Source organism: Rhinolophus ferrumequinum, chromosome 21 (genome assembly GCF_004115265.2).
Source record: "Rhinolophus ferrumequinum isolate MPI-CBG mRhiFer1 chromosome 21, mRhiFer1_v1.p, whole genome shotgun sequence".
NCBI classification, from domain to species: domain Eukaryota; kingdom Metazoa; phylum Chordata; class Mammalia; order Chiroptera; family Rhinolophidae; genus Rhinolophus; species Rhinolophus ferrumequinum.
This window is the reverse complement of record NC_046304.1, coordinates 25,053,277-25,080,269: the sequence shown is the minus strand read 5'-3', so window position 1 is coordinate 25,080,269 and position 26,993 is coordinate 25,053,277. Positions and strand designations below refer to the sequence as shown.

Below are 26,993 nucleotides of genomic sequence, written 5' to 3'. Positions count from 1 at the left end.
GGAGCCATGTACCCAAACCTGAAGCAAAACTGTGCTACGGCTGGGACCGGGTTTGACTTTCTGCCCTCCAACACTTGCTCAAAAACAAATATGATTTATGGTCAGCAAAAGATCCCTAAGAGCCAGGATTATTTCTAGGTCGACCAACATAAGCTCCCCAACGTCTAGCACATGGTAACACTTAAATGATTACTGAATAACTGACTAGTGATAAACAAGTTTCAGAAGGGTTTAGTTAGAGTAATAGATTACAGACACAGTCGTCTATAAAAGGTGAATATTTAAAAGTACGTCATAACCTTTTACAATGAAAACTAAAACTAAACTGCCAAACTACCTTCATGGCCTATCTTCTGCTATCACATTTAGGAAGTAATGAAATATAGCTCTTAGATCATGAATTCCGAATTCGAAGCCAGAGAGAATTGGGTTTGAATTCCAATTCTACCTCTTACAAGGGGTGTGACCTTACCCCTTGTAAAATAGGATAACTTCTACTTCACAACATACAACAGATGAGGGGCCGGCCCGGTGGCTCAGGCGGTTAGAGCTCCATGCTCCTAACTCCGAAGGCTGCCAGTTCGACTCCTCCAGTCCCGCAAGGGATGGTGGGCTCCGCCCCCTGCAACTAAGATTGAACACAGCACCTTTAGTTGAGCTCCCGAATGGCTCAGCTGGTTGGAGCACGTCCTCTCAACCACAAGGTTGCCAGTTTGATTTCTTAACTCCCTCAAGGGATGGTGGGCTGTGCCCCCTGCAACTAGCAACAGCAACTGGACCTAGAGCTGAGCTGCGCCCTCCACAACTAAGACTGAAAGGACAACTTGAGTTGGAAAAAAAAGTCCTGGAAGTACACACTGTTCCATAATAAAAAACATTTTAAAAAAAGATACAACAGATGAGACAATGTATATATTGTGTTTCCCAGAAAATAAGACCTAGCCGGACCATCAGCTCTAAAGTGTCTTTTGGAGCAAAAATTAATATAAGACCTAGGTCTTATTTTAATATAAAATTAATTAAATGTAATTTTAATGTAAGACCGGGTAATATAATATAACATAACCAGGTCTTATATTAATTTTTGCTCCAAAAGACGCATTAGAGCTGGTCCGGCTAAGTTTTATTTTGGGGGAAACACAGTATATATAAAGATCTTTGGACATAGTAAGAGCTCAATCAATGCAACAGAAGGAGCTTATTTTCCCTGACTGCCTCCTAATTTCTGAAACAGTCCTCAGCAGGCTATACTACTACAATAAGAAACAACAAGTCGATGAAAATTCCTTGAAGAAAAGATTATTCGAGTCTCTCAGAGTACAATCTGGGCCTAAGAACTACTTACAGAAGTAATTTAAATGACTCAGGAGACCTTTAAGTTACTCAGAGCTAAACACAAGTTACCTTTAGAACTATTAAAAGTAATACCTCTAATTATAACCCAAACCAGTGGGCAGACTGAGTACCAACCACCAAAGGAATGTGCTCAGTCCGGTCATCACCCCAATCACACAAAGCTCAGCCTTCTTATTAAAGCCTGAGCTTCCTCTTTGCCTCCGAATCTGTCAACAAACAGTGTAATGGATCAAAATGTAGTCTCTATTAATAAGGAAAAGTTATATTTACAAAATTCTTTCCTCTGATCACAACCTAGAAATATTTCTCTTGGTGGGGGAAAAAAAAAACACTGCCCGATTTTAAGTCCTTTGTCCATCCCTTTGGCATGGTGCTTAAATTACAAACAACATTGCTGGGCCTTGAAAAATGTCAACTACACATCCCAAAAGGCAAAACAAAGACAACACTAATTCCATGACATACCAACAGGAATCTTTTACCTCCACAAAATAAAGCCACTCTTTAGAAACAAGAAATATAAAACTCCAAATCCTAAAACTTAATAATATGATACATAATATGATTAGATGGAAGACCAAAGTTCATCATAAGTGATATATTCAAAAACAAATAATATTTTGCTTAAAATATTAAAAGAATTATGAAATCTAATGTGCTGATTACTAAATAATCCTTATGCCATGGAAGCCAAATTTTTGCACTCAAGAATATCCTGATTTCCTTCTTACTTGCAGTAACATTTTAAGAAGTAATTGTAATAACCAAAAGAACAAAAAGGTGGGGGGAAGGGAGAGGAGAGGGGAATTCTAGCTGAAACACACACATAGAAGGGGCTTCAAACAAGTTTGGTGAATGCATTTATTAAAGGTACAAATTAAAAATCTATTGGCCCCAAGCTTCCAACTGCAAAACAATCACACAAAAGAAGTTACCCTATACCCCCGTCCCCCCACACACACACACACACACACTCACACACACATACTGGAGGGATATGATATTTAGGCCATGCCAAAAACCAGAATGTAAGTTAAATACAAGCCAAAGCCTACAGTCCCTACTATACTTCACTAAGCTGTGATCCTACCAAGCCTCTTCCTCTTTTAGGACATTTTAATTTTGGTCATCCCAAAGAAAAACATGGAGGATTTAAGAGGCAAACTGGGATGAACATTAGGCACTTTAAAACATTTATCAAAATTGGGATTTACCCTCTACAGATACACACACATAAAATAACTTTTGTTCAAGTTCATGTATTACATCAGTTTCCAATTTTAAGAAAGGACATTTAAGTTTTTTCAATAGTAGGGAACAATCACATAAATTAAGGAAATCCAAATAATAGATTTATGAGGCTATAAAATTCAATGAAGCAGCTCTCAGAATACTGACTTTATGAGTAAAAAACAGCAAGGCACCGACTAAGTTGTATAACATGCTCCCATCTGTTAGGGAAGAGCAGAGTGGGAGAAATGTCTTTATATATGTTTTTACTTGCCTAAAATATAGCTATGCGGATACATAAGAAAACAGAAATCCTGGTCGACTCAAGGTAGGGAAAATGGGGAACGAGGGTGGGAGAGAGTCTTTTATCCTTTTACATCTCCTGAATTTTGTATCAAGCGAATGTTTTAACTAATTCAAAACATGGATTTTTTTTTCTTATGATTGCTAATTTTTAAAGGAAGCCCTCTTTAAGCCTACATAGTCACGTGTAAAATCAGGGGGCGGGTGGATAATACCTACTTAATGGAGTTACCATGACGAAAAATGAGATCTTGCATGTAAATTGATTCCCACAATTGCTGGCCCCCTTTTCAAATCATTTACAGCATCTATGATTTCTCACTTGCCCCTTAATCCTTGTGCCTTCTATGGTATTGCACACATAGCAACCCTTACGCACTACTTGTGAATAAATGCATGACACCTTGCTGAAAGTATCACCAGATTTCACATCAGCTAGCCTGCTACAAAGTATATTTTAGAGAGTCAACCACCTTCATACTTACAGGGATGCTCCAGACCTGCATTCCATCACTGTAGCCAATCATAACCAGCAAAGGAGGCTCATTCCCAGTGCTGTGTATTTCATGAAATTCCAGATTTCTTGATGTATCTGCATTAGAATTAAATAACAAAGAGACAAGTGAAGAAGACACAATGTCAATCAGGAAAACAACTATACTTCTTTAATGCCATCGGTGTTATAAGTGTTTACATTGTTTCTCAATAAAAATTAAGTGCAGAAGTAGTTGGGAGACATCATTTAAAAGAAAGCAAAAAGGAAGCTGAATTCATAAAAATAGTAGTTTTTCTTTTACAGAACACAAGTAAGGTTTTAAAAATCAAATTCTCAGGCTGGCCCGGTGGCTCAGGCAATTGGAGCTCCATGCTCCTAACTCCGAAGGCTGCCGGTTCAATTCCCACGTGGGCCAGTGGGCTCTCAACCACAAGGTTGCTGATTTCGAGTCCCACAAGGGATGGTGGGCTGCGCCCCCTGCAACTAGCAACGGCAACTAGACCTGGAGATGAACTGCGCCCTCCACAACTAAGACTGAAAGGACAACAACTTGAAGCTGAACGGCACCCTCCACAACTAAGATTGCAAGGACAACAACTTGACTTGGAAAAAAGTCCTAGAAGTACACACTGTTCCCCAATAAAGTCCTGTTCCCCTTCCCCAATAAAATCTTTTAAAAAAAAATATCAAATTCTCACTAGCGAAATAGGGAACATTAATATCAGAAACAAAACCACCTGTAAACAACAAATGAAATATTTTACCAAAATTAAATATAAATATGAAGTATAGTCATCTAGAGTTTCTAATATTTGTAAATTCAGCAATGGAAGAAAAATTATATTCCTTTCCATATAGGAATTGAATTCTGATATGTCTGAAGACACTGGGCATACAGTCCACTACAAAAAGAATTATATGTACTTGTTTAATCAACTTTTCCAATTCACATCAGTGAATATTAAGCATCTGTTACATAATCAGTATAAGATATCCTGATTGAACAAAACTATTGCACCTCAAAAATCAATACGTCAAGTCTAGTCTCAGATCACAAACTTACCTTCCATCAAGTTTGCTCAACTACTTCCATTATAATTCATTGACTTCATTAGGACTTCCAGTACACTGACACCACTGCCTTCTCGCGTTAGACTCTCTTCCCATTTTACGGTCTTTGATCAATCGGCTCAGTAACTTGTCAATAATCTACATTCCCTTATCCCTTCTTATGGGATCTTTGCATGGCACCCAGCTAGTAAAACCTCACTGATAGATGAACCAAACTACCCACTATCCCAGCATGTTCTACGGCAACCAAGACTGCTATAGAAAAATCACACAATGAGACAGAATCGGTACCACTAAAATTATCTCCACACCTCAACTGCACTCTCAAACTGCACAACAAACTTATTGTATTCCCTAGAACTCATTCTACAATTTCTTCAATGACTTTCTTAAACTTTGTCCAAGCCCTGACTCCACCCACTCTCTCCCCATTCAGCAGGTAATCTGTCTTATACCACACCAGGAAACTAGAAACTTCCTTTTGCTAAAGAACTACGTATGTGCACCTGTACCAGCCTCTTCACCTTCCATCCTATTACAAATAGTTGTATTTCCTTCTGTCTAAAGTAAATCCCTCAATCTGTGCGTTGGATCCCATCCTCCCCAATCTTCTCAGCAGCCTTTTTCCAATCATGAACTTCAATTTCTCCCATGTTACTGGGTATTTTCAAGGAGCATTTAAAAATGCTGAAATGTCTTCTATCTTTTAAATTTTTAAAAATAAATCGGCACCAGGGGATTTTAGATATAAAGGATAGATAAAATTAACAAAACTCTGGAAGATAATTTTAGAAAAGTATTTTCATGGTCACACTGTAAGGAGAGATTTCTTAACAGGACACAAAAATACTCTTAGCATAAAAGATTGGCAAATTCTACTACGTTACTTTTTAGCCACAGCACAGGAAAGGGACTCCCAACAATTTTAAGCCCACAAGGATTCATCCAGTCCTCATAACAATTAAAAATCAATATGAAAGATAAGTCATTAGAAAAATAGGCAAGAGACATGAAAAAGCACTTCAAAAAGAGGATATTCCAATGATCAATAAACATGAAAAGTGCTTCAACCTCCTCTGTAATCAAGGAAATGCCAATTAAAACCACAAGGACAAAACCAAATGTGGGGAGGATGCGAAGCACATGGGTTGCTTATTCATTGCTGGTGAATGTAAATTAGTACAACCAGTTTGGAAAATGTGGACAACACACTCGAAGATACCACACCCTTTGACCACTCTAGGTATATACTCATTAGAGGCAGGAACACACACATATACACTAGAAGACATGCACAAGAATATCTGTGGCAAGATTAATTGAAAAGAGCCAGAAGCTGAAATCAATGTCTACAGACAGAATGGACAAGCACAATGTGATATTGATACAACGGAATACTATTCAGCACAGAAAAACAGAATGAACTACCACCAAACACCATAACATGGATGAACCTCACAAACATAATGAGCAAGATAAGCCAGACACAAAAGACTATATACTGAATTCTCTCCACATGAAATTCAAAGTCACTAGGCAAATAGGTTGCAATGTTCTATTTCTTACCCTAGGCGATGGTTACACCAGTGCTGGATTTATAAAAATTCGTCCCTTGAACTATCCTTTTGTGATAGTTATCATAATTGCACAATAAATAAGATTTTCAAAAATCATAAATTAAAGCAACGATATGCTTCTCCTTTTACTTGACTTCATCACTCTCCTCTCCTAGAGGCTAAATTGCTTGACTCAGTTGTTTATAACTGTCATGTGTTTTTCAGCTCTCATTCGCCCAAATACATTTCAGAATGGTTTCTGCTCCAACACTCTTCCCAAGTGACTTTTCCTATAGTCGCCAATAACCTCCAAGTTGTTGTTAAAGAGAAAACCACAGGCCCAAAATGGCATCATTCAGTGCTAAAAGCCCATAATACCAAACCTAGATTTAATACCTAATCTAACTGCAGTTTCAACCTCGCCCAGAAACATAGTCAATCTGGAATTTTCTGGTCAAGCACCAGTAAGGTGATTTGTCACATGGGGCCACTCCATCCCCTCCCTCCTTAGAAAGAGGCAATCTGTATAATAAAAACGTGGCCCCAAAATAACCCTTTCTTTTGTCAATAGCTCTCTTGCCCCACCCTTCTTCCTATAAAAACCTTCCATTTTGTACAAGCCCTTGGAGCTCCAGTCGCTAGATGGTATGCTGCCTGATTCATAAATCTCTTAATAAAGCCAGTTAGGTCTCCAAATTAACTTGGTCCAGTTTTGTTTTTTTTACCATTGTTGAAGACTATTCATCAGCTATGAACAATGCTCACCATTTTCTCCTTAAAATAATTTCCCTTGGTTTTCTCTTGGTTTCCTCCTACCTAGTTTTCATTCTATCTCTCTGGAGCTCCTTCACCATTTCCTCTGCTGGCTCCTCCTTTTCTAACTAATCTTTAACTATTGGAGTTACTTTTCAATTTTCATTCCTAAACTCCCTTTTCTTCTCACAACACACCATCCCCGGGATGACCTCATTGCTTCATCCATCGTTCCAGTTAGTAATCGATCTGCTAGTGACGTCCTCCACATGGGTTTTGGGTGTCTCAGTAGAAGATCAAATTCCACCCATAAATGATGATTTTCTCCCCAAACCTGATCTTCCAGGGTTCCCCATTTTGGTGAATAGCAATGCCAGGAACCACTTTCCTCCTTCCCTCTAGCAATAAATCTATCACCATCCTAACCAGCTCTCTTCTGACCCCACCACCACCCCTGTCCCTGCTACATCTATCCCAAAAGCATCAAGAGCTCCCTGCACCCACCACTGCCCACCAGACTCCATGTTATAGTCCGAGCATTCTTTTTAGAACACAAATGACATACCTCCTCACCTTCATCCTCAACTTCCTATTGCCCAAATAGAAAGAGCAAAATCTTTGACATGGTCAAAGATTTTTTTTTATGCTGATTTTTTAATCAGTCATTTTTTAATGCTGATTTTCTTTCTACAGGAATTCACTGGCATCCAGTTAACAGCACGTGACTCTATATCCAGCAAAATTCAGAACTATAAACTTATTTTAGAGCCTAATTAACTCTCTATATCTAACATTTATAATTTTCAATGTGCTTTGGTATATACATCATCTAACCTGACACACCACAATCCTTTTATATGCAGAGCTGGAGCCAACTTCATCTTATCATTGATGAGAACAAGTTAGGTATAATCTACTCAAAGCTGAAGGGAAATCTCAGGACTCTTAATACGCAACCCAGTCATCTTTCTACTATAGCTACCACCTTGATCACAGGTGGTTACTTTTAGAAGGGCTCAAAGGCCACATATAAAACACCGGAGGTCATTATATGAATAAAATATCCTTTCTCTTAATTTAGATTATGCTTAGTCACTTGTGCTACTTTTCTTTCTCTGGATGATGGTACAGCAGACTTCCATGACTCTTGTTTGAAATTCTTAATTTTGTAAAAGCTTTGTATTATTCTTCGGAATTGTTATGGCTTTATTCTTTGACTTTATATTCTCGATCATACCATCATCACTGGTTATTCTGTCCACAACTGCTCCTTATCTTCTTTACTGGTTTCTTTTTTCTTATTTCATCCCGAAATATGGACGTTACAGTCTTTCCTACAGAGACATGTAGCGTTCCTTTGTAGTTTTAGCCAACTACAATGTTCTCCTTTGATTCACCCATCCTTCAAAACCTGTCCAGGCTTAAGTTACCTGTGAACCTCTCCTGACACTGCACTCAGTACACTTTCCCTCTATAGAAAAATGTTTGCAATTGGGAAGGAAAGGGGGGAATAATGGGTTTTCTGCCCACCTTAAAAATCTAGGTATAAAGTGAAATTAAATCTTTCCTCCCAAACCAGCTTCTTCTGTATTCCAGGTGTGTGTTAATAGCAGCAACACACTGCCAATACCCAGCCTAAAAACTGGGGAGTCATTTTTTGTAGATGCGAATCGGTGAATGAGGATTAAGACAGAAAAGAACATTTCAACCAGAAGGCCCCCTGTAGGCATGAAAAGTTCATGATCTGAAAGGCAAGTGGGGATGAAGCATAGCTTATGAGACATAGACAGGAAAAGGACTAAGACTTTGAGGCACTTGTGGGTCACTTTTTGGAGGGGGAGGTTTCTTTGAGGGGGGTCTTTATTAAGTGAAGCTTTAGTCTCAGTCTCTGCCAGGTGACCCCACTCCCCCGAGGTTGTCCCAGACTTGCTACCTTGGAGGAAGGAAAGCCTGCTGTCCTGAGAACATCCTGGAAAGACAGCAGAGCTGAGATCGCACCCCACCCCCAGCCTGAGGGGGAGAGGCCAAAGCAATCCTGGCCAGAGACTCCCACCCTGCAGCTCTGCTCTTGCTGCTCCATTCACTGCCCTGGGGTATTCATGAGCTCTGCTTCCACAGTCACTTCCACACTCCAAAAGCGAGCCCCAAACTCAGCCCTACCAGGCCTTCAGTCCTGGGGAAGGGCAAAGCAGGAAAGCCTAGTAGGATAGAAAGCCCTTGATGGGCAACTTCAAGGGGCCTCTCCTTTACTTAGTCAGGGGGGTGGTGGCCTCAAACTGCACCCCTCTCTCCTCTTAATGGCATCAAAGCACTTGTGGGACGTTTAAGTGAAGATGTCTAGGAGGCAGCTGAAACGGGGACCCAAGCACACCAGAGTAACAGAGCCAAGCAGCAGCTGTTATCTCTACACCTCACACATTTCCCACTCCATGCCTCCCCTTTCTGGTAACTGATCTAACCGCACAACTAGCACAGAGATAAGCACATAACCAGCTAAGCCAATTCTAGTGCTACGTCCTTGGACACTGCAACTATTCCAACAACAAGAAGGTGATCCTCACTGAGCATTCTGGATTGCCCAGAGTGGTTTTTCTCCTCCTTGATCATATGTGCATAAAGGTATGAACAGGGAGCTTTGAGCAATCACTGCTCCAATCTCATTAGAAGTCAAAGAGAAGCAAGCATTCAGAGAGAAGTAGTGACAGCAGTGGAAGACTGAAAGTATTAAGCCACTATCCTTCCCAGTGTGGATGAAAAAAGGGGTTCTTTGGAAAAACCTCACAGGGTGATTTGATCATAAATTCCTCACTGAGCAGTCACACTCATACCCCAGGCATGCAGTTTCTTTACTGAAAGTCTTATCTTTGCCTTAAGTAAGCCCTGCCCATAGTTTCTATGCATCTAGGTTAACGCCTCTGAAATGCCTCTCTTCAGACCCTTCCTTCTAAAGGGTGACCACCCACAAGAGAGCACAAGATCTTAACTATTCTGTAATCCAATCCCTGCCTTGTTTGTTCCCACCTTCATGCAATCTTCCTTACATTCCCTCCTTAATTTCAAATGCATAAAAGAAGCTGCAAAACTTATTCTCTGGAGCATTAGAGATCTTGCTCCCTGGTATGTTGTCAGTTTGGCTCAAATAAGCTCTTATAAAAATTCTCGGGTCAGCCCGGTGGCTCAGGTGGTTGGAGCTCCATGCTCCTAACTCTGAAGGCTGCCGGTTCGATTCCCACATGGGCCAGTGGGCTCTCAACCACAAGGTTGCCAGTTCGATTCCTAGAGTCCCGCAAGGGATGGTGGGCAGCACACCCTGCAACTAGGATTGAACACAGCACCTTGAGCTGAGCTGCCACTGAGCTGCCGCTGAGCTCCCAGATGGCTCAGTTGGTTGGAGCGTGTCCTCTCAACCACAAGGTTGCCAGTTCGACTCCCACAAGAGATGGTGGACTGTGTCCCCTGTAACTAGCAACGGCAACTGGACCTAGAGCTGAGCTGCGCCCTCCACAACTAAGACTGAAAGGACAACAACTTGAAGTTAAACTAAGACTGAAAGGACAACAACTTGACTTGGAAAAAAAAGTCCTAGAAGTACACACTGTTCCCCAATAAAAGTCCTGTTCCCCTTCCCCAATACAATTTAAAAAAAAAAAAAATTCTCTACAGGTTTGGACATTTCTTACATTGACACTATGAGTAGGTTTTAAAAAAATCTATGAAAACCAGTATGATAGTTCCAAAAAAATTAAAAATAGAATTAACATATGAGCCAACAATTCCACTTATGGATATATACTCAAAAAGAACTAATAGTAGGTACTCGGGCCAGCCTATTTTCATGGCGCTCAGGTGTTTGGAACGCCATGCTCCTAACGTCGAGGTTACCGGTTCGATTCCCACAATGGCCAGGGAGCTGCACCCTCTACAGCTAAGACTGGGAACAATGGCTCTCCTTGGAGCTGGTGCCGTGGTCTGCCATGAGCAGCCGACTGACCCCTGGCAAATGACTACCTCAGGGAGGGGAGGGCAGCGCAAGGCTCATAATACCAGCATGGGCCAGGGAGCTGTGTCCTACGCAACTAGATTGAAAATGACTTGAGTTGGAGCTGATGGATCCTGGAAAAACACACTTAAATTTTTAAAAAAAGAATGGAAATTCCAACATATGCTGCAACATGGATGAACCTTGAGGACATTATGCTAAGTGAAATAAGCCAATCGCGTAGAGACAAATACTGTATGTTACCACTTATGAGGTATCTTGAGTAGCCACGTTCATAGAGACATAAAATAAAATGGTGGTTGCCCGAGCCCACTGGGAAGGAGAAGATGGAGAACGTGGAGTTGTTGCCTAGGTATAGAGTTTCAGTTTTACAAGATGAAAAGTTCTAGAGATTGGTTGTATAACAATGTACAGTTGGTCCTCGAATAATAACAGTTTCATCCAATGTCATTTCATCATAATGTTGATGAGATACTATAGGAACTTAACTCTTGTTTACATCAATAAGCCTAGGGTAAAACTGGTTTCATTATATACTATATCATTTCACCCAAGTTCCAAGTACCTATCAATGACGTTAACTGAGGATTTGCTATACATAACACTACTGAACTGCATACTTAAAAATGGTTAAGATGGTAAACTTTGTTATGCGCATTTTACCACAACTTTTTTTTAAATTTTAGATTCCCTTAAACCAATCACTTGCAACTGAAAAAAGGGTCTGTTGAATATAAAAACTGATACCTAAGTACAGTACTAGAATTGATAAGAGAATTGGGCAAGTCAAGAAGGGCTAGGAGGTGCTAAGAATTTCCACTCACAGACTACAAAGTTGACAGTTCTTATTATACTATAGCAAACCAGCTGAATAACCTGATGTGTTTTTGGACTCAACTATATGTTCACCTTTAAGGAATCTGATAGGAAAATGTCAGGCTTTTCATGAAGATGGTGCCAAAAGTGAAGAAGAAAGGAAGCCCCAAAGCTGAAGCCAAAGCAAAGGCTTTGGAGGCAAAGAAAGCAGTGCTGAAACATGTCCACAAATAAAAGGTGATCTACTCGTCGCCCACCTTCCGAAGGCCCAAGACACTGCGGCTCTGAAGGCAGCCCACATGCCCTCGGAGAGCGTCCCCAGGAGAAACGTGCTTGACCACTTTGCCATTATCACACTCCCCCTAACTACGGAGTCGGCCATGAAGAAGGTAGAAGACAACAATACACGTGTGTTCATTGTGGACGTCAAGGCCAACAAGCACCAGAGTAAAAAGGCTGTGAAGAGGCTCTGTGACATTGACGCGGCCAAGGTCAACACCCTGGTCAGGCCTGATGGACAGAACAAGGCGTATGTTCCACTGGCTCCTGACTATGAGGCTTTGGCTGTTGCCAACAAAATTGGAATCCTCTAAACTGAGTCTAGCTGGCTAATTCTAAATATGAAAATTTTTTCACTGTATAAAAAAAAAGGAAAGAAAAATGTCAGGATATTCAACTGGTTTGGTTACTTCTTATCCCCTTTTCAGTATGGTATCTTAAGAAAAACAAGCTTAGCTATAACTCAGACTGAAAACAAAAACAGAACAGCGATCATGATACAAAGGGCCTCAGGCCCGCTCTCTAAGGAGCTCCAAAAGATATAGTCTCTACCTAACACCAAGCCAAAGTGAGAATATTGATTAGGAATGGAGATGCCTCGGAGGATCCAGGACTGGAGAATGCCAGTAACCCACATCCCTTAGAAGTAGGTCCTCCCAGCCATTACCTACCCTACCCCCAACCATGATAAACCATATCAAATGGGCTTCAGCCTGGAGGCATGGGGCCAGCTGGCAGCACTTTATAATTCCAAGCAGAAAAGCAGAGCTCCCAGGCCTGCTGGAAAAAAACAGAAGCTATCACCAGGGCAGAGTTCCATTCAAACACTGTAACTTTTAAATTGATTAATAGCTAATAGAGTTTCATTAATAATATAAAATAACTTAAATCTATAGATAGCTAATAGACTTCTAAATTGTTTTGTCAGAAAAACTCCAAGGCCAGCAAAGAGAAGGCTAAATACCTAAAACAATCCCCAGGTACCCATAACTGCTCTTCCAAAAAACAGGCTCCTAGGGGCAGCAAACGGCTCAGTTGGTTCCAGTGCAGTGCTCATAACACCAAGGTCGCCGGTTCGATTCCCACATGGGCCAGTGAGAAGCAACGGCTTGACTTGGAGCTGATGCGTCCTGGGGAAACACACTGCTCCCCAATATTCCCCAATAAAAAATTTTAAAAAACAAAACAAAAAAAAAAACACAGGCTGCTAAACTAGTATGGTTGTGATCAGAAGAATCCCCTCCACTCTCTCCCTTATGGTTATCATGAAACACAAAGCCAAATTTTCTTTCAATCGTGAATATCTCAGAAGGTTTGCCACACAAAGACCTAAACAAAAACATTCTTGAAGTAAAAAAACACAAATAAGAAATAAATTCAAGAAATGTTGCAAGAGATTGAAAAAGGGGGATCAAATATCTTCATAGTATTTACCATTGTACACATACACACACACCCCTAGGGCCAGAGATTAAAAAAAAGTATATTCATAACAAACCTGAGCTAAAATTTCATACAATATGGTATAGAAAGGAGAGACCAAAGGACATACGTGCTAAAGTATAAAAGAGGAAGATGTACAAATTTAAAAGTTTAATAAATCAACTGGGATATGGAATACTAAGTTAAGGACAACCACTGTACGTTCAATAGGACACAGAGTACTAAAATAATTTTCAAGCAAGACCCATCTACATTTCCAGATGCACTTTACTTCAATAAAGAAAAGGCTTTATAAGGTATCACCCCGGTGCTTCCTGTCGGACGCCACCAATTAAGCGCCATTCAAGTCTGCCCTCCCGCACTCGTCACGTCTAACTCAGTCTCCCAAAGAGCCTGAACAGCATTGGAAGCTCTTTTTTGGAGATTTGAGCTTTGAAACAACCGATGAGAGTCTGAGGAGCCATACTGAGCAATGGAGAGCGCTCCCAGACTGTGTGGTGATGAGAGATCCATACACCAAGTGCTCCAGGGTCTTTGGGTTTGTCACTTGTGCCATGGTGGAGGTGGTGGGTGCAGCCATGAACACAAGGCCACATAAGGTGGAGGGAAGAGCTGTGGGATCAAAGAGGGCTGTTGTCTCAAGAGAGGATTCTCAAAGACCTGGTGCCCACTTCACTGTGGAAAAGATTTTTGTCAGTGGTATTAAAGAAGACACTGAAGCACATCACCTAAGATATGATTTTGAACAGTGTGGGAAAACTGAAGTGATTGACATCATGACCGACTGAGGCGGTGGTGAGGAAGAGAGGCTCTGCTTCCGTAGCCTTTGATGACCGTGACTCTGTAGACAAGACTGTCATTCAGAAATACTGTGCTGTGAATGACCACAACTGTAACGTAAGGAAAGCCCTGTCTATTAGGAGGTGGCTAGTGCTTCATCCAGCCAAAGAGGTCTAAGTGGTTCTGGAAACTTCAGTGGTGGTTGAGGAGGTGGTTTTGGTGGGAATGGCAACTTTGGTGGTGAAGGAAACTTCAGTGGTCGAGGGGGCTTTGGTGGCAGTCGTGGTGGTGAAGATATGGTGGCAGTGGGGAGGACTATAATGGATTTGGTAATGATGGAAGGAATTTTGGAGGTGGCGGAAGCTACAATGATTTTGGCAATTACAACAGCCAATCTTCAAATTTTGGACCCATGAAAGGAGCAAACTTTGGAACAGAAGTTCTGGTCCCTATGGTGGTAGCAGACAACACTTTGCCAAACCACGAAATCAGCAGCTATGGCAGTGGCAGAAGGTTTTAATTCCTCCCAGGAAACAAAGCTTAGCAGGAGAGGAGAGCCAGAGAACTGACAGGGAAGCTACAGGTTACAACAGATTTGTGAGCTCAGCCAAGCACAGTGGTGGCAGGGCCTAGCTGCTACAAAGAAGACATGTTTGAGACAATACTCATGTGTATGGGCAGAAAACTCGAGGACTGTATTTGTGACTAATTGTATAACAGGTTATTTTAGTTTCTGTTCTGTGAAAAGTGTAAAGCATTCCAACAAAAAGTTTTAATGTAGTTTTTTTTTTTTTTGCACCCATGCTGTTGATTGCTAAATGTAATAGTCTGATCATGACACCGAATAAATGTGTCTTTAAAAAAAAAAGATATTATCCCAGCAATTCTACTCACTGTTCATTTAAAAAAATAATGCCTAGGTAAAGATTATTTTGATGACTTTTTCAAATGTTAATTGTGATTTTAAAATCATTTCATTTTTTCTGCTGACATGAATCTATGTTTTTAAAATTAGTTTTTTACCATTTTGTAATATGTTGTACAACAAGCTTTTGCTACTATCGGCACTAATCCTTTTAAGACCATGACCACATTTTCTTTGTTATTAAATCAAGAAAATCCTCTAATACACTCATACATGCACAAAGCAAAATATACTTCCAGGAGGGAAAAACAGTCTGAGTTCAAGAGGGAAAGGTTATAGAAAACAAAAGATAACCAACAGTTGAATACTTACTAATAAAGAAGGAAAAAGAGGAAGAATATACCACTAAACAAGGAAATTTGACGGTCATAAAAAGAAAGTAAATTAAAAATATAATAAGCTTTCAAAAAGAAATATAGTAGGAAAAGTTTACATATCATAAATTATCACCTCTACAAATGGATGTCTTGTTGCCCACAAAGAGGGCGGAACAAGTTGTCAATATCTGAACAAACCAGCTGATAGAGAATTCAAAATTCAAAAGAAACCAATTTGCAGAAAGTACTTAGCCTCTCTCATCCTGGACAGTAGCTTTTAAAGGAACATATGGCATTACAGTTTAAAAGTTTAGAGGAGACAAAGACTCAAGAGTATGATATCAATCAAGGTCCAACTAGGAAATTAAAACAACTCATTGTATTTATAATTGGAAATTTAATGCAGACAATTGGTTACACAAGTGACAGAATAGCTGAAAAGCCAAAAAAAGAACTGTGAGGCAACCTACTGGATTAACAACAGCAGGAAGTCATTACCACTCCAAGGCTGGATAGACACAGACACAGAGGAGCATAGGGTGCTGAGGTCACCTGTTAGAAACTGGACTGCCCGTGGAGCTGCCCAGGGGAAGCTATTGGTTAGTGCAAAAGTAACTGCGGTTTCAAAGGTTAAAAATTGCACAAACCACAATTACTTTTGCACCTTCCTAATGAACCAAGAGGAAATGCAGTTGCTGACAGAGAGAAGACAAGGGACTAACACCCTTCCCTCTCCCATCCTCCCGTTCAATTTCTCACCATGACACACATGGTAGCTGGGGAAACAGACTAGGAGCAGACCCCTTGCAAGAGAGAACAGAAAGGAGCAATGAAATGGATGTATTTGAGAACAAACAGGACTTGGGCTGGCATAAAATCTGTTCAGAAAAAAATAATTTTAAAGTCTAAAACAATTCAACACTAATATTTTGGAGTTATTACCGATCACATTTGAATTAGTAACTTCTTTTCTAAGAAAATTTTATCTCACTTGGACTTAAAATTTAACGCGAGGCACTACATGTTACAGTTACTTTCAGACATGTACAATACAATATGAGTTCTAATGAAGTTTTCATGGTGCGGTTATGTTGCCTTTAAAATTAAAATTGAATTTATGCTGAAAATTAAGAAGTTACTGTAAGAGAGAATAATCTGACTCAAGCAAGGGTTCTCTTTTTGGAATCAGGTCAACTTCAACCAAACATTTAATTCTTACATCCCAAAAAAGTTAAAACCATACCATTTAAATCTGCATTTTCAAATCTGACCCAAACTATTTTCTCCTTTTCTTCTGTTAGAGGTGTTCCGCTGTAAGCCTGCAGAATAAACAGAAATGTTTGAATTAAAATACTTTACAGCTCTAATATTACTGATGTTCAAAACAAAGAGTAACTTAAATGAAGCCAATCCAATCCCTCAACAACTTCAACAGTCCTACCTCTTGGGAACTAGTACATTTTGTAATATTTTCAATCCCAAAGAAAGTTATTCAGGAGTCTGATATCTTTGGTCAAAAAAGGGTTTTTAGCTTACTTAATAATTGCAAAAACCTAAAAGACAATGATCAAATCTATTAGGAAGTATCACTATAATTCAAAGGCACTAAAAAAACTAAATCATCCCCTAGTCAACAAATTAGTCAACAAATAAGAAGGCTTAGGAAATAAACAAAAGTACCACACATATCTATTTAATTCCTAGGTATTTATAATCAGTCAATTACATTCTACCCAGAATTTTCAAGAGTATTACTTTCCACTCGCTTCCAGTTGGAAGGCATGGGCCAGGGTTGGGCATGGAAAAAACAAAAAGTATTACTTTTTCAGCCTCTTATCTGGCTTGTAGACCCAACCTATGAGCTAGTTCCAAGCCTGCAACGGTCACAAAGATAAATATAAACTGCCCTGAAGTCAAAGGAAAAGTGTCAAAGGTACCCGTCACTATTCAAAGGGAGTCACCTGTCCATAAAGCAAATGTTTTTATTTAACATTTTTTAATGACTGTATATACTTACAAGCATTTAGAATGTCAACAAAAGGGTGGCAACATTTTCAATTATAAAGAGGTACTCAGTTCACCAAACTATTATTTAATATAAATTTTACCAAAAGCATACAAAAACTACCATCCCCTATATACATGACCTACTATAAATTTCCATGCCAATTTACAACCCCTGTACTGTGCCATACAGGGTTAATGGCCACTGAAAATACCACTAACAGAGTTACTTTAATAGTCTACAAGAAAATCCTTACGATTTCAATTGTGTTTTAAAAAACAAGTGAGATGTGGAAAGGGCAGTTAATTCCTTTGGAGAAGAGAAAAACCCGCACTAGAACCAACTTCATCTTCAACCATCTCATCCTCATCTTCCTCTTCCTTGGTTTTGCTCTTTTCATCCTTGAAAATTCTTTTTTAAAAATAAACTTTTGGGGCCAGCCCTGTGGCCCAGGTGGTTGGAGTGCCGTGCTCCGACCGCCAAGGTTGCTGGTTCGATTCCCACATGGGCCAGTGAGCTGCGCTCTCTACAACTAAGATTGTGAACAACAGCTGTCCCTAGAGCTGGGCTGCCGTGAGCAGCCGGAGGTTGGCATGAGCTGTTGTGAGTGGCCAACCAGCGACCCACTGCCTCAGCAGGGGAGAGCGATAAACTTTTTATTTTGGAATAATTTTGGATTACCAAATACAGTAGAGAGTTCTCATACACCCCTCAGCCAGTTTCCCCTCATGTTAACCATCTAACCTAACCAAATCTCACCATGGCACATGTGTCAAAACTATGACACTAACTGATGCATTACTAGTAAGCCCCAGCCGTTATTTGGATTTCACCAGTTTTCCCACTAATGTTCTTTCTCTATTCCAGGATCCAACCCAGGATCCCACATTGCACTGAGGAACTTCTTTCTTCCCATGTCAGGCTCTCTTTCAATCTGGTAAAGCAATAACTTTTTTTTTTTCCAACCTTTTCTTCAGTTAAATTTATTATAAGGCTGCTTAGTGCCTGCAGCATTATTCAACATTCTCCCAATTCCTTTACAACATTTGCAAGATGCTGTCCTTTGATTTCTGGGCGATATGCAGAAAAAAACAAGGTTGAAAAGAAGTCTTTCGGTGTATTGGGATTCCTGAACTTCTTTTCTTTCCCCCTCAGGGTGAAAATAAGACTTTCATAACAAGGCTTGTATACTTTGGTATGTCTTCAAGTTTTCCTCTCTCCTTAGCAGACATGCTGTTCTTTACTAATCCTTTTCTGAAAAAAATCCTGTGAAGTTTACTGAGGCATCTGAATGTTGTTTCTTGTGTGCCTTCCTGCAGGTTTGCACAGAGAAGGCATATGACATGTCATTTTGCCTCACAACGCATGACATCCTTTGCCCATGATTAGACATTTTATTCTCAGTGACGCAGACGCACCTAGTGCCCGTCCAGCTTTCACTTGCTATCCTAATGGAGCTCAGTGTACTACCACACTAAAATTTGGGGGGGGGTTTCCACAGCACTGATTATTAGTCTCCTTCAACCAAGATCCAACTGCTCTAGCTCTCTTATTTGGAGTCGAAACTTTCACCCCATTACTGATAGGATTTACTGATTTCTCCTTTTATTCCTTATCTTGTTTCTAACACATATACAGATTCATAAGCACAGAGTTATTGCTGAATTTTAAAAGACACAGCTACAATCACGGTGGATACGTTGTATTGTTTTATTTTTCCACTGTAAATAACTTCTATTGTGTGCTACTGTCAAAAGTATAAAATTTAATGACAGCAATATATTCTACAGGGTGTACATGTATCATAATTTGCTTGACTGTTATGGATATTTGGGCTGGCTACAATTGTTTACACTGAAAATGGGAAAATTTCACCACACTGAAATTTCTGAGCTTTAACTTTTTTTCTTGGTTATTTTTTAAAATAAATTTTCATAAGTACAATTATTAGTTAAAAGGGCAAAGCTAAGGCCTTCTACCAGCCATCAATAACATCTGTTCACTACAACGGGAATTCACTCTCGTTGTGATAACTGAAGAAGCTGACACCAGTCCAACACATTTTCTCCTTTTTGTGGGTATATGGAGACCCAGAGAATAATTTCCAGGCTCCATAAATTTGATGATGCGCAGACTAAAGCAGGAGTTGGCACATAACTTCAGCCAAAAATATCATTTTCCAAATCACTGACCACAAAGTAACAATAGGGGATTCTGGATTAAATGTGGGGGGTAAAAAAAGGAGACCACCGGTCGCCAAATCTGCCCTACCACCTGTGTTCATAAATAAAGTTTTATTTTAATACAACCCTGTCCTTTCCTTTACATAAAAAGCAGTGCTGAGTAGTTGCGACAGAGACTGTGTGAACTGCAAAGCTTATCCGGCCCTTTCTAGAAAAAGCTTGCCGACTGCTACGCTAGACCGTGAAGCCTTAAGGATGAGCCCTGGAAATCCTCTCAACTTCATACATACAGTGTCTGATCCACAGCGGTTGCTCAAGTAATTGTCTGCTGCCTGAATTTTTGCTTTCTTTCCGTGGTACTTGGAATAATGATTTGCGTAACAAATTTCTTGAATGAATATTCTAATTCGTAGGTACATGACTACAACTTTACTCCCATACTTACTACTCTGATCCAAAGCTTCAGTCAATGTATAGATGATTCCCTTTCTAATGTATAATGTCCACAAAAACTGATTTTCTGCCTGCCAGCATTTTTACCCTATCCGTTTTAGCAGCTCCTGTTTTTCTTTTTTTTTTCTTTTCTAGAAGCCCCCATTTTCAATCTATTACTCGATCTAGTATTCTTGTTTCTCTAGCAAAGTCTCCACCTAGACCCTCAAAGCCTCAGACCACAGCCTCTCTCCTCCAGCCAACAAAAACTGCTTGCTCTGCAGGGTTTCCACTAGACAAAAGGTGCCTTTGCAAAAATTTGATAAAGAGGCACTATAGGGAAGACAAATTGCAAAAAATGTTTAAATGCCTCTTCCTTGGAACTAGCCTCAAGCCAGGACTCAGGGCTTATGAGAAAGCAGCAGTTTATGAAAGACCGAAGCCTGACGCTGTCTGCAGAGTAAGGATGCTACAGCCACTGAAACTCTGTTGCCTCCCATACCCAACTAGCCAGTTTCTTTCCACATCAAACACCCAACCTTTCCAGTCATTTCAACTAGTGTCACTTTTAATGTCCTTTGGAACATAACTCTTTCACTCTTTCTTTCCTATGAATTCCCTTGACCATTAAATATGCAGTCTGCACACTGAATCTGTTAACACCGATTTGTTGCTATTATCTCTGGATGTGTCAAGCCACTTGACTTCCCTTATTAACCAAGTTCCTCAAGAAAGGAAAGCATTTATTTGTCCTTACATGCCCCACAGACCTTGTCACTGTGACCTATTTTCATTAAAGTTGACTAAGTAAAATAAAGGACTACCAACATTCCTTGGTAATTTCCCTTATTTGACGACTACAATTTGTTTAATACAGCAGAAACCTGGATTTTAGACTTTCCCAGCTAAAGCTGGGACACTGGATCTATGGATGTCCTTTGGAACAGTGTAGTTGTAGATACCTTAGCAGTCAGGGAACACGAATGTGACCACAAGGAGAAAATAGAGAACCCTTTCCCTTCAGTAGCTCCACTACACAGTGTGTTTCCCAAAGCTACAGTTTCACAGGAATCACCTGAGATCCTTACTACAGACACAAGTTACTAGATGCTACCCCAATTCCACTGAGTCCAACTTTACGGGAGAGGGGCCTGGAAATTACTATTGTTAACAAGTGTGCCAAGTGATACATACTTATGTTAAATTTGGGCAATAATGCACTATAGATGATCCCAGGAGGGCCGCTCTCATTCTTCATTGTCACAATAACACAGAGTAAACAGTAAGGGGGCTACTCTCTTAGAGTAACAAGGTATACTCTACCGGGTGTAAAAACAATGCTCAATATGAAAGAGATGTAGATTTGTGCTCAGTATTTAGTTAATAATATCTAGTTAATGAAATGCATAGCAAACACCAAAAGTGCAAAAAATGTATACACATGACTTGTATTCATCTTTTGTTATCGGTATATAGTGAATATTACAATTTTAATACAGTTTTTTCCTTTCTTAAAATGTGTCTATATTTTGTTGGCACCCTCTATATACTGCTTTTCTCCCTTCAAACAAGCAACATTTAACTAGGATAAGAGAAAGATTTTAGAAACAGAATCCAACAAGAGAGTACCAAGTCCCATCTCTCAACAAACATCTTACCTTGCTTCCTTTCAGGAGAACAAATCCTGAGGAATAATAATTGTGCCACTGTCAGCACAAAACTAAGGCACATCTGATGACAAGTATAGTTCCACCCTACCAAAGTTCAGGATGCTAAAATATCTAATGTTGGTGGCACTAGTATCAAGTTTAGGAAAAAGAACATTTCAGAGGTTCCCTGGCCAATGGTAAAAACCTACTATTTCTGAAACCACACCGACATTTACCTGTGGCACAACATCCTGTAGAAAAGTCACAACACTTTCCATGTAGGACTGCTCCCTGAAAAGGAATGAAATGGATAATATTTATTATGACAGCTTAAGACAAAACATGGAAAAACTCTTTCTATAAGCCCTAAGAAAGTCGCTCACAATGTTTTAAAAAGAGGGGGAAAAAGACCAACTCGCATCACCTGATAATTCTGCTAACCAGATTTCTAGTTTCATTGTATGTTATTAAACCCAAATGAGATTTTAACATTTTTAAACATTATCTCTTCTGAAAAGTCATGCTCTCTTAATACAGGTAACTTCTAACTCTGATTTGAAGGAGTGATGACAGAACATTTGGCTATGGCAGAACCTTCCATAGTCAGAGCAGAATGCCCTAGTTAGAGAAAGAAGAACTGTTGCTGATGACAGTATTTAGTGACTTCTTTAAATTGGTTATAAACTTAGTCCCTTACCTGTATATAGCAAAATGAATCTATGCTGCAGGTGTGGGCATTAGAAGGACTTTTTAAGAAGCCCTCACAGGGGGGCGGCTGGATGGCTCAGTTGGTTAGAGCACAAGCTCTCAACAATAAGGTTGCCAGTTCAATTCCCACGTGGGATGGTGGGCTGCGCCCCCTGCAACTAAGATTGAAAACGACTACTGGACTTGGAGCTGAGCTGTGCCCTCCACAACTAGATTGAAGGACAATGACTTGGAGCTGATGGGCCCTGGAGAAACACACTGTTCCCCAACATTCCCCAATAAAACAAAAAAAAAATAAATACATTTTTTAAAAAAAAAGAAGTCCTCACAGAACTTTTGGCATATAGATAAGACATGGGAAAATATTATAAATGCATAAGAACACTTAGATATGCTAAATGGGAAGTATATAAACATCAGCAAGTAAAGAAACAAAAAATTCTTCAAAATACCAAATCAAATTCATTCTACAGAGATGCGGGGAAAAATTACATTTAATAAAATAATATGAGTTCTCCTAAATCCTTTTTTTTTTAAATTATTATTTTTTTTTTAATTTATTGGGGTGACAATTGTTAGTAAAATTACATAGATTTCAGGTGTACAACTCTGTATGACATCATCTATAAATTACATTGTGTGTTCACCACCCAGAGTCAGTTCTCCTTCCATCACCATATATTTGATCCCCCTTATCCTCATCTCCCACCCCCCGCCCCCCTTACCCTCTGGTAACCACTAAATTACGTTCCCCAGATTAATCTTCAAAACCCCGTGGCCATCTTGTGGTTACTGATTGTTTTCTAATCCCCTCACCTTCCCCTTTACCCCCACCCCCCCGTCTAGCAACCCTCAGTTTTTCCTCTTTGTCTCCAAAACTGTTTCTGATTAGTTCATTCACTTATTCTTTTCTTTAGATTCTGCATATAAGTGAGATCATATGGTACTTATCTTTCTCTGTCTGACTTATTTCACTTAACATAATCCTATTTTCAAAATACACCTTACATAACTACAAAAATAAATTAGGCCTAAAAAAAACACAAAATTTGATTAGGCCTACCTCTCCAACCTCATTTTTCTGCCACTCTCCTAACTTCTCTGATTCAGTGATATGCCACTTCAGTTCCAAGCTTACAGCAAGCTCTTCTTTGAATCAAGATCTTTACACCAGCTTTCTTTTTGCCTGGAATCCTTCATTCAGATCTCCAGCTTAAGTATTACCTCCTCAGAGAGGCCGGCCCTGACATACTCCCCAGGGTCATTTTCCATCATAGTACTCTGTGCACTGCTCAGGGCCTGTAATTACTTATTTACTGTTTCCTCCATTAGAATGTAAACTCTATTACAAAAAGGAATCCATCTCTCCTATTTACCTTGTATCTCTAGACTCTATAAGCCAGTATGTAGGCATGAAGGAGGTGCTCAACCATGGTCAAAAGAATACTGAACGAATTAAATATTTTGTTAAAACCACAAAAATTACATAGTGCATCACAAAAAGCAATAAATGTTGACTACCATAGGGTGAGACAGCATAGAATACGGCATAAGGGCACAGACTCTGCAGACAAACTGCGCAGGTCTGATCCAGGTCTCCTTCCTGGCTGTCACCAAGAACAATTTACTTAATTTCTCTCTGCTTTCGTTTCCTCACCTGTGAAATGAAGGCTGAAATAGTACCTAACTTATAGTAGCTAGTAACATGCTTAACGTTTAGCCATGGCCCATAAAGACAAATAGCCCGGGAAATGGAGGAAAAAACGGAAGTATTGTAGTGAAATATTATATTACACGTATACCTATGTTAGTCTGACAAGGTAATCTTTATGTAACATGCTAAACTGCCCAAGGAAAATAATCCAAAATTCTACAATTCCCTCATGAACATTTTAAAAAGCAGAAAACAAGTTTTACCTCGTTAGACAGGTATGGAAGGGTCTTAATTGTCCAGCCCAGCCTACTTCAAATAGGTCAATTTCCCTCTATTTCATTTATGAAAATAGCTTGCCTTTCCCCATCTGCTTGCTCCGTTTGCAAACAATGCACCCTCGATTCTAAATGCCCAAACACTATTCAGCCTTTAAAATACACAATACATGTTAGTTTCTTAATGAAACCTTTTTGGATCTAAAATACTCCCTCTAAATTCTCATGCTATTTTGCTGGCATCTTTTTTGATTATAGTAATTTCAAGCATACATATCTTAAAACCACACTAGATTATATGCCGCTACAAAGTATAGATATGCTTAACATAAAGAAATGTATTCTTTAAGATATTGACTTTGAAACTTTGTAACTGAGACCTAGAGTAAGAGATACATTTTACACCATGCTCTAGTAAACATATACATACGATACATCTATATGTGTAGAACAAACCAACACCAATTCCCCACTATATTTCCTATTGCATTCCATTTCATTTTTTAAAAAATTATCCTAATCCACTAAATCGACTTAATAACCTACTAATTGTTAAACTTGGACTATGAAAAACATTACTGTTTAGGATTTAGTATAGTGCTTTTCAAGTATTCTGTAAACGCACTGAATCCATCAACTTGACCCTCCAATTATTCCTTTTATTTGGCCTTGGCAATTATATTTATCATCCTGCAAAACCGAAATTAAATAGATTTTACAAAAGTAAGCACTGTTCAAAAAGGAAATCTAAATGTTAGTTACTATTCTGAGCAACCTTTTCTTCAGCTATTAGGCTTATTTGAAATTTGCTTACGTGACAGCCTGGGGGCGAACCACAACTCCACCAGTACAACGACTGGGTCTTCTGGGGGAATCTGTAGCCATAGCTTCATTCACAAAACCTGTTTCCAGAACAAAAATAATAGAAAATATGGATTAGTATTGTTAGTGTTAGGGGGAAAGGTTTATGGGTTACTCACTAGATTCCTTTTTAAAAATGCCTAAAATGTAGGAAACTTTCTCAGCAACTCCTATACCAGAAAGGGGCAAGGACAGGAGAGGAATAAGTGGATTAAAATTTTTTCAAATTACCAAGATTATTGTAATTTGGACCAAGCCTCAGAACCACAAAATTAATTAGGACTCTTGCTGGACCCTCTGATCTACTGTTAACATAAACTAGAAAGGTAAAGGAACCATGGATGGGAAGTCAAGCACAGAATCACTCTATAAAAACAAATGCGCTACCTTTGTGAACCAAAATTTAAAAATTTACTGAAATTTTATGTTGCGATAGTGAAAATACACATGGTACAATATTTCAAGACCAAATGGAACAGTAGGGTAATACCTTCCAACTAAGACTGTTGGCAATCTGTGAGTAAGAAAGCTTATTGTAACTATGTGTGATGATGGATGTTAACTAGACTTATGGTGCTGATCATTTTGCAATATTGAATCGTCATGTTGTGCAGATAAAACTAATATATGTCAATTATACCTTAAAAAAACAAAATGACTGCTGGTCATAATTTAGCAAGATTTTTAAAATCATATTTGTTAACCCAATCACCAGAGCCTAAATAAGTAACTAAAAACTTGTATGACTTTAGAAGCCCCTTATCCTTTCCTGTCACATCACTGAATTGTGATCACTGAACGTCTAATAAGCATATGAATCACTGGGGAGGTTTTAAGAGCACGGAGTGTACTTGGTTAAGGTTTAAAGGACGATTGACAGCAATATTCTCTTACAGGGCGCTCGGGAAAGCCCACAGCCTGGAACTAATCTTGAAAGCCTTCACTTCTAAAACCTTCACTTCTAACTAGGGAGTATTCCATCACCTTATTTGACAACTTTCAAACTGATAAGTCCCACCTGCTACAACCAAAATACCCTTTGCCCCAATCAGCCCACGTACCCCTTCCTCAATGGGTATCTTCATCTCCACCCCCTCAGCCCTCGCGTTTCCCTTCCACCCTTTATTTCCAAAACACAGCCGCACAAGGACTGTCCTATAAGGGCCCTGTCTCATGAGGACGACCCTCGCCAGCCCCTAAGGCCCCACTCTCCTAAAAGACACTAGCACAGCGCTACCCAATTAACCTCCAACACAGAGCCACCGCTGCCCCCGGCCGCCCTCTGGCTCCTTGCCCTACCTCCCCTCCCCCTCCAATCTCGACAACTCTCCCTCGACGAATTCCTGCCAGTCAAGCCCTCTTCCCTCACGCTGCTTGCCCCTCGTCCTCTCCAAGCCTCCCAAAGCCACAGCCCCGCCAGCTCTCTCACCGGCCGCCCCGCCGGTAAACGCTGTTCTCCAGCTCAGGGCTCACTGTTTGGAGTCTCCCCTCGTGATTGACGGCTACCACTTCCTACCACGCCTCAGCGGAACTACCTTCCTAGCCAATCCCAGAAGCAAACTGGCTGCGGCCGGGCACCGCCCTTAGAGGTCAGTTTCTCCAACCAGCACGTAGAAAAGAGGCGGACCCGCCTCCTGAAATTATCCAATCCGCTGGGGCTCGAGGAAAACAAAACAGTATGTAAATTCGGGTAAAGCCAAGGTGTCACGTTCGGTTGCGAACGCAGGCAGGTAAGGAAGAGTTACAGACATATCTATGTTCTTTTGCAGACAGCACCTTGGCGGCTTTGTCCAAAACCATCATGCCCCAAACTCCTGTGCACCTCACCTGAGTGTCTCAGGCGGGGACTTGGAGGACCCAGAGACTGGTCTGTTTACATCGAATCTCGCGACAGCTGATTC

At 40.0% G+C, this 26,993-nt stretch overlaps 1 protein-coding gene and 1 pseudogene across 12 annotated transcripts in view; one reads left to right on the top strand and one right to left on the bottom strand.

Moving 5' to 3' along the window:
* Positions 1-26,642, bottom strand: part of BCAS3 (BCAS3 microtubule associated cell migration factor) — a 514,510-nt gene extending 487,868 nt beyond the window's left edge. For 11 of the 12 annotated variants that reach the window (XM_033091257.1, XM_033091254.1, XM_033091253.1 and 8 more), the window contains exons 1-5: positions 26,522-26,642; positions 25,046-25,133; positions 21,831-21,885; positions 16,569-16,644; positions 3,375-3,481 (exon numbers count right to left, since the gene is read on the bottom strand). In XM_033091257.1, the coding sequence (XP_032947148.1) occupies positions 3,375-3,481; positions 16,569-16,644; positions 21,831-21,885; positions 25,046-25,116 (309 nt within the window). In that variant the 5' untranslated portion in view covers positions 25,117-25,133; positions 26,522-26,642. Of the gene's footprint in view, positions 1-3,374; positions 3,482-16,568; positions 16,645-21,830; positions 21,886-25,045; positions 25,134-26,391; positions 26,412-26,521 lie in introns of those variants that run through there. The other variant, XM_033091264.1, reaches the window with a different exon arrangement.
* On the top strand, positions 11,711-12,174 carry LOC117013797 (60S ribosomal protein L23a-like; annotated as a pseudogene).
* Positions 26,643-26,993: the final 351 nt, after the last annotated feature.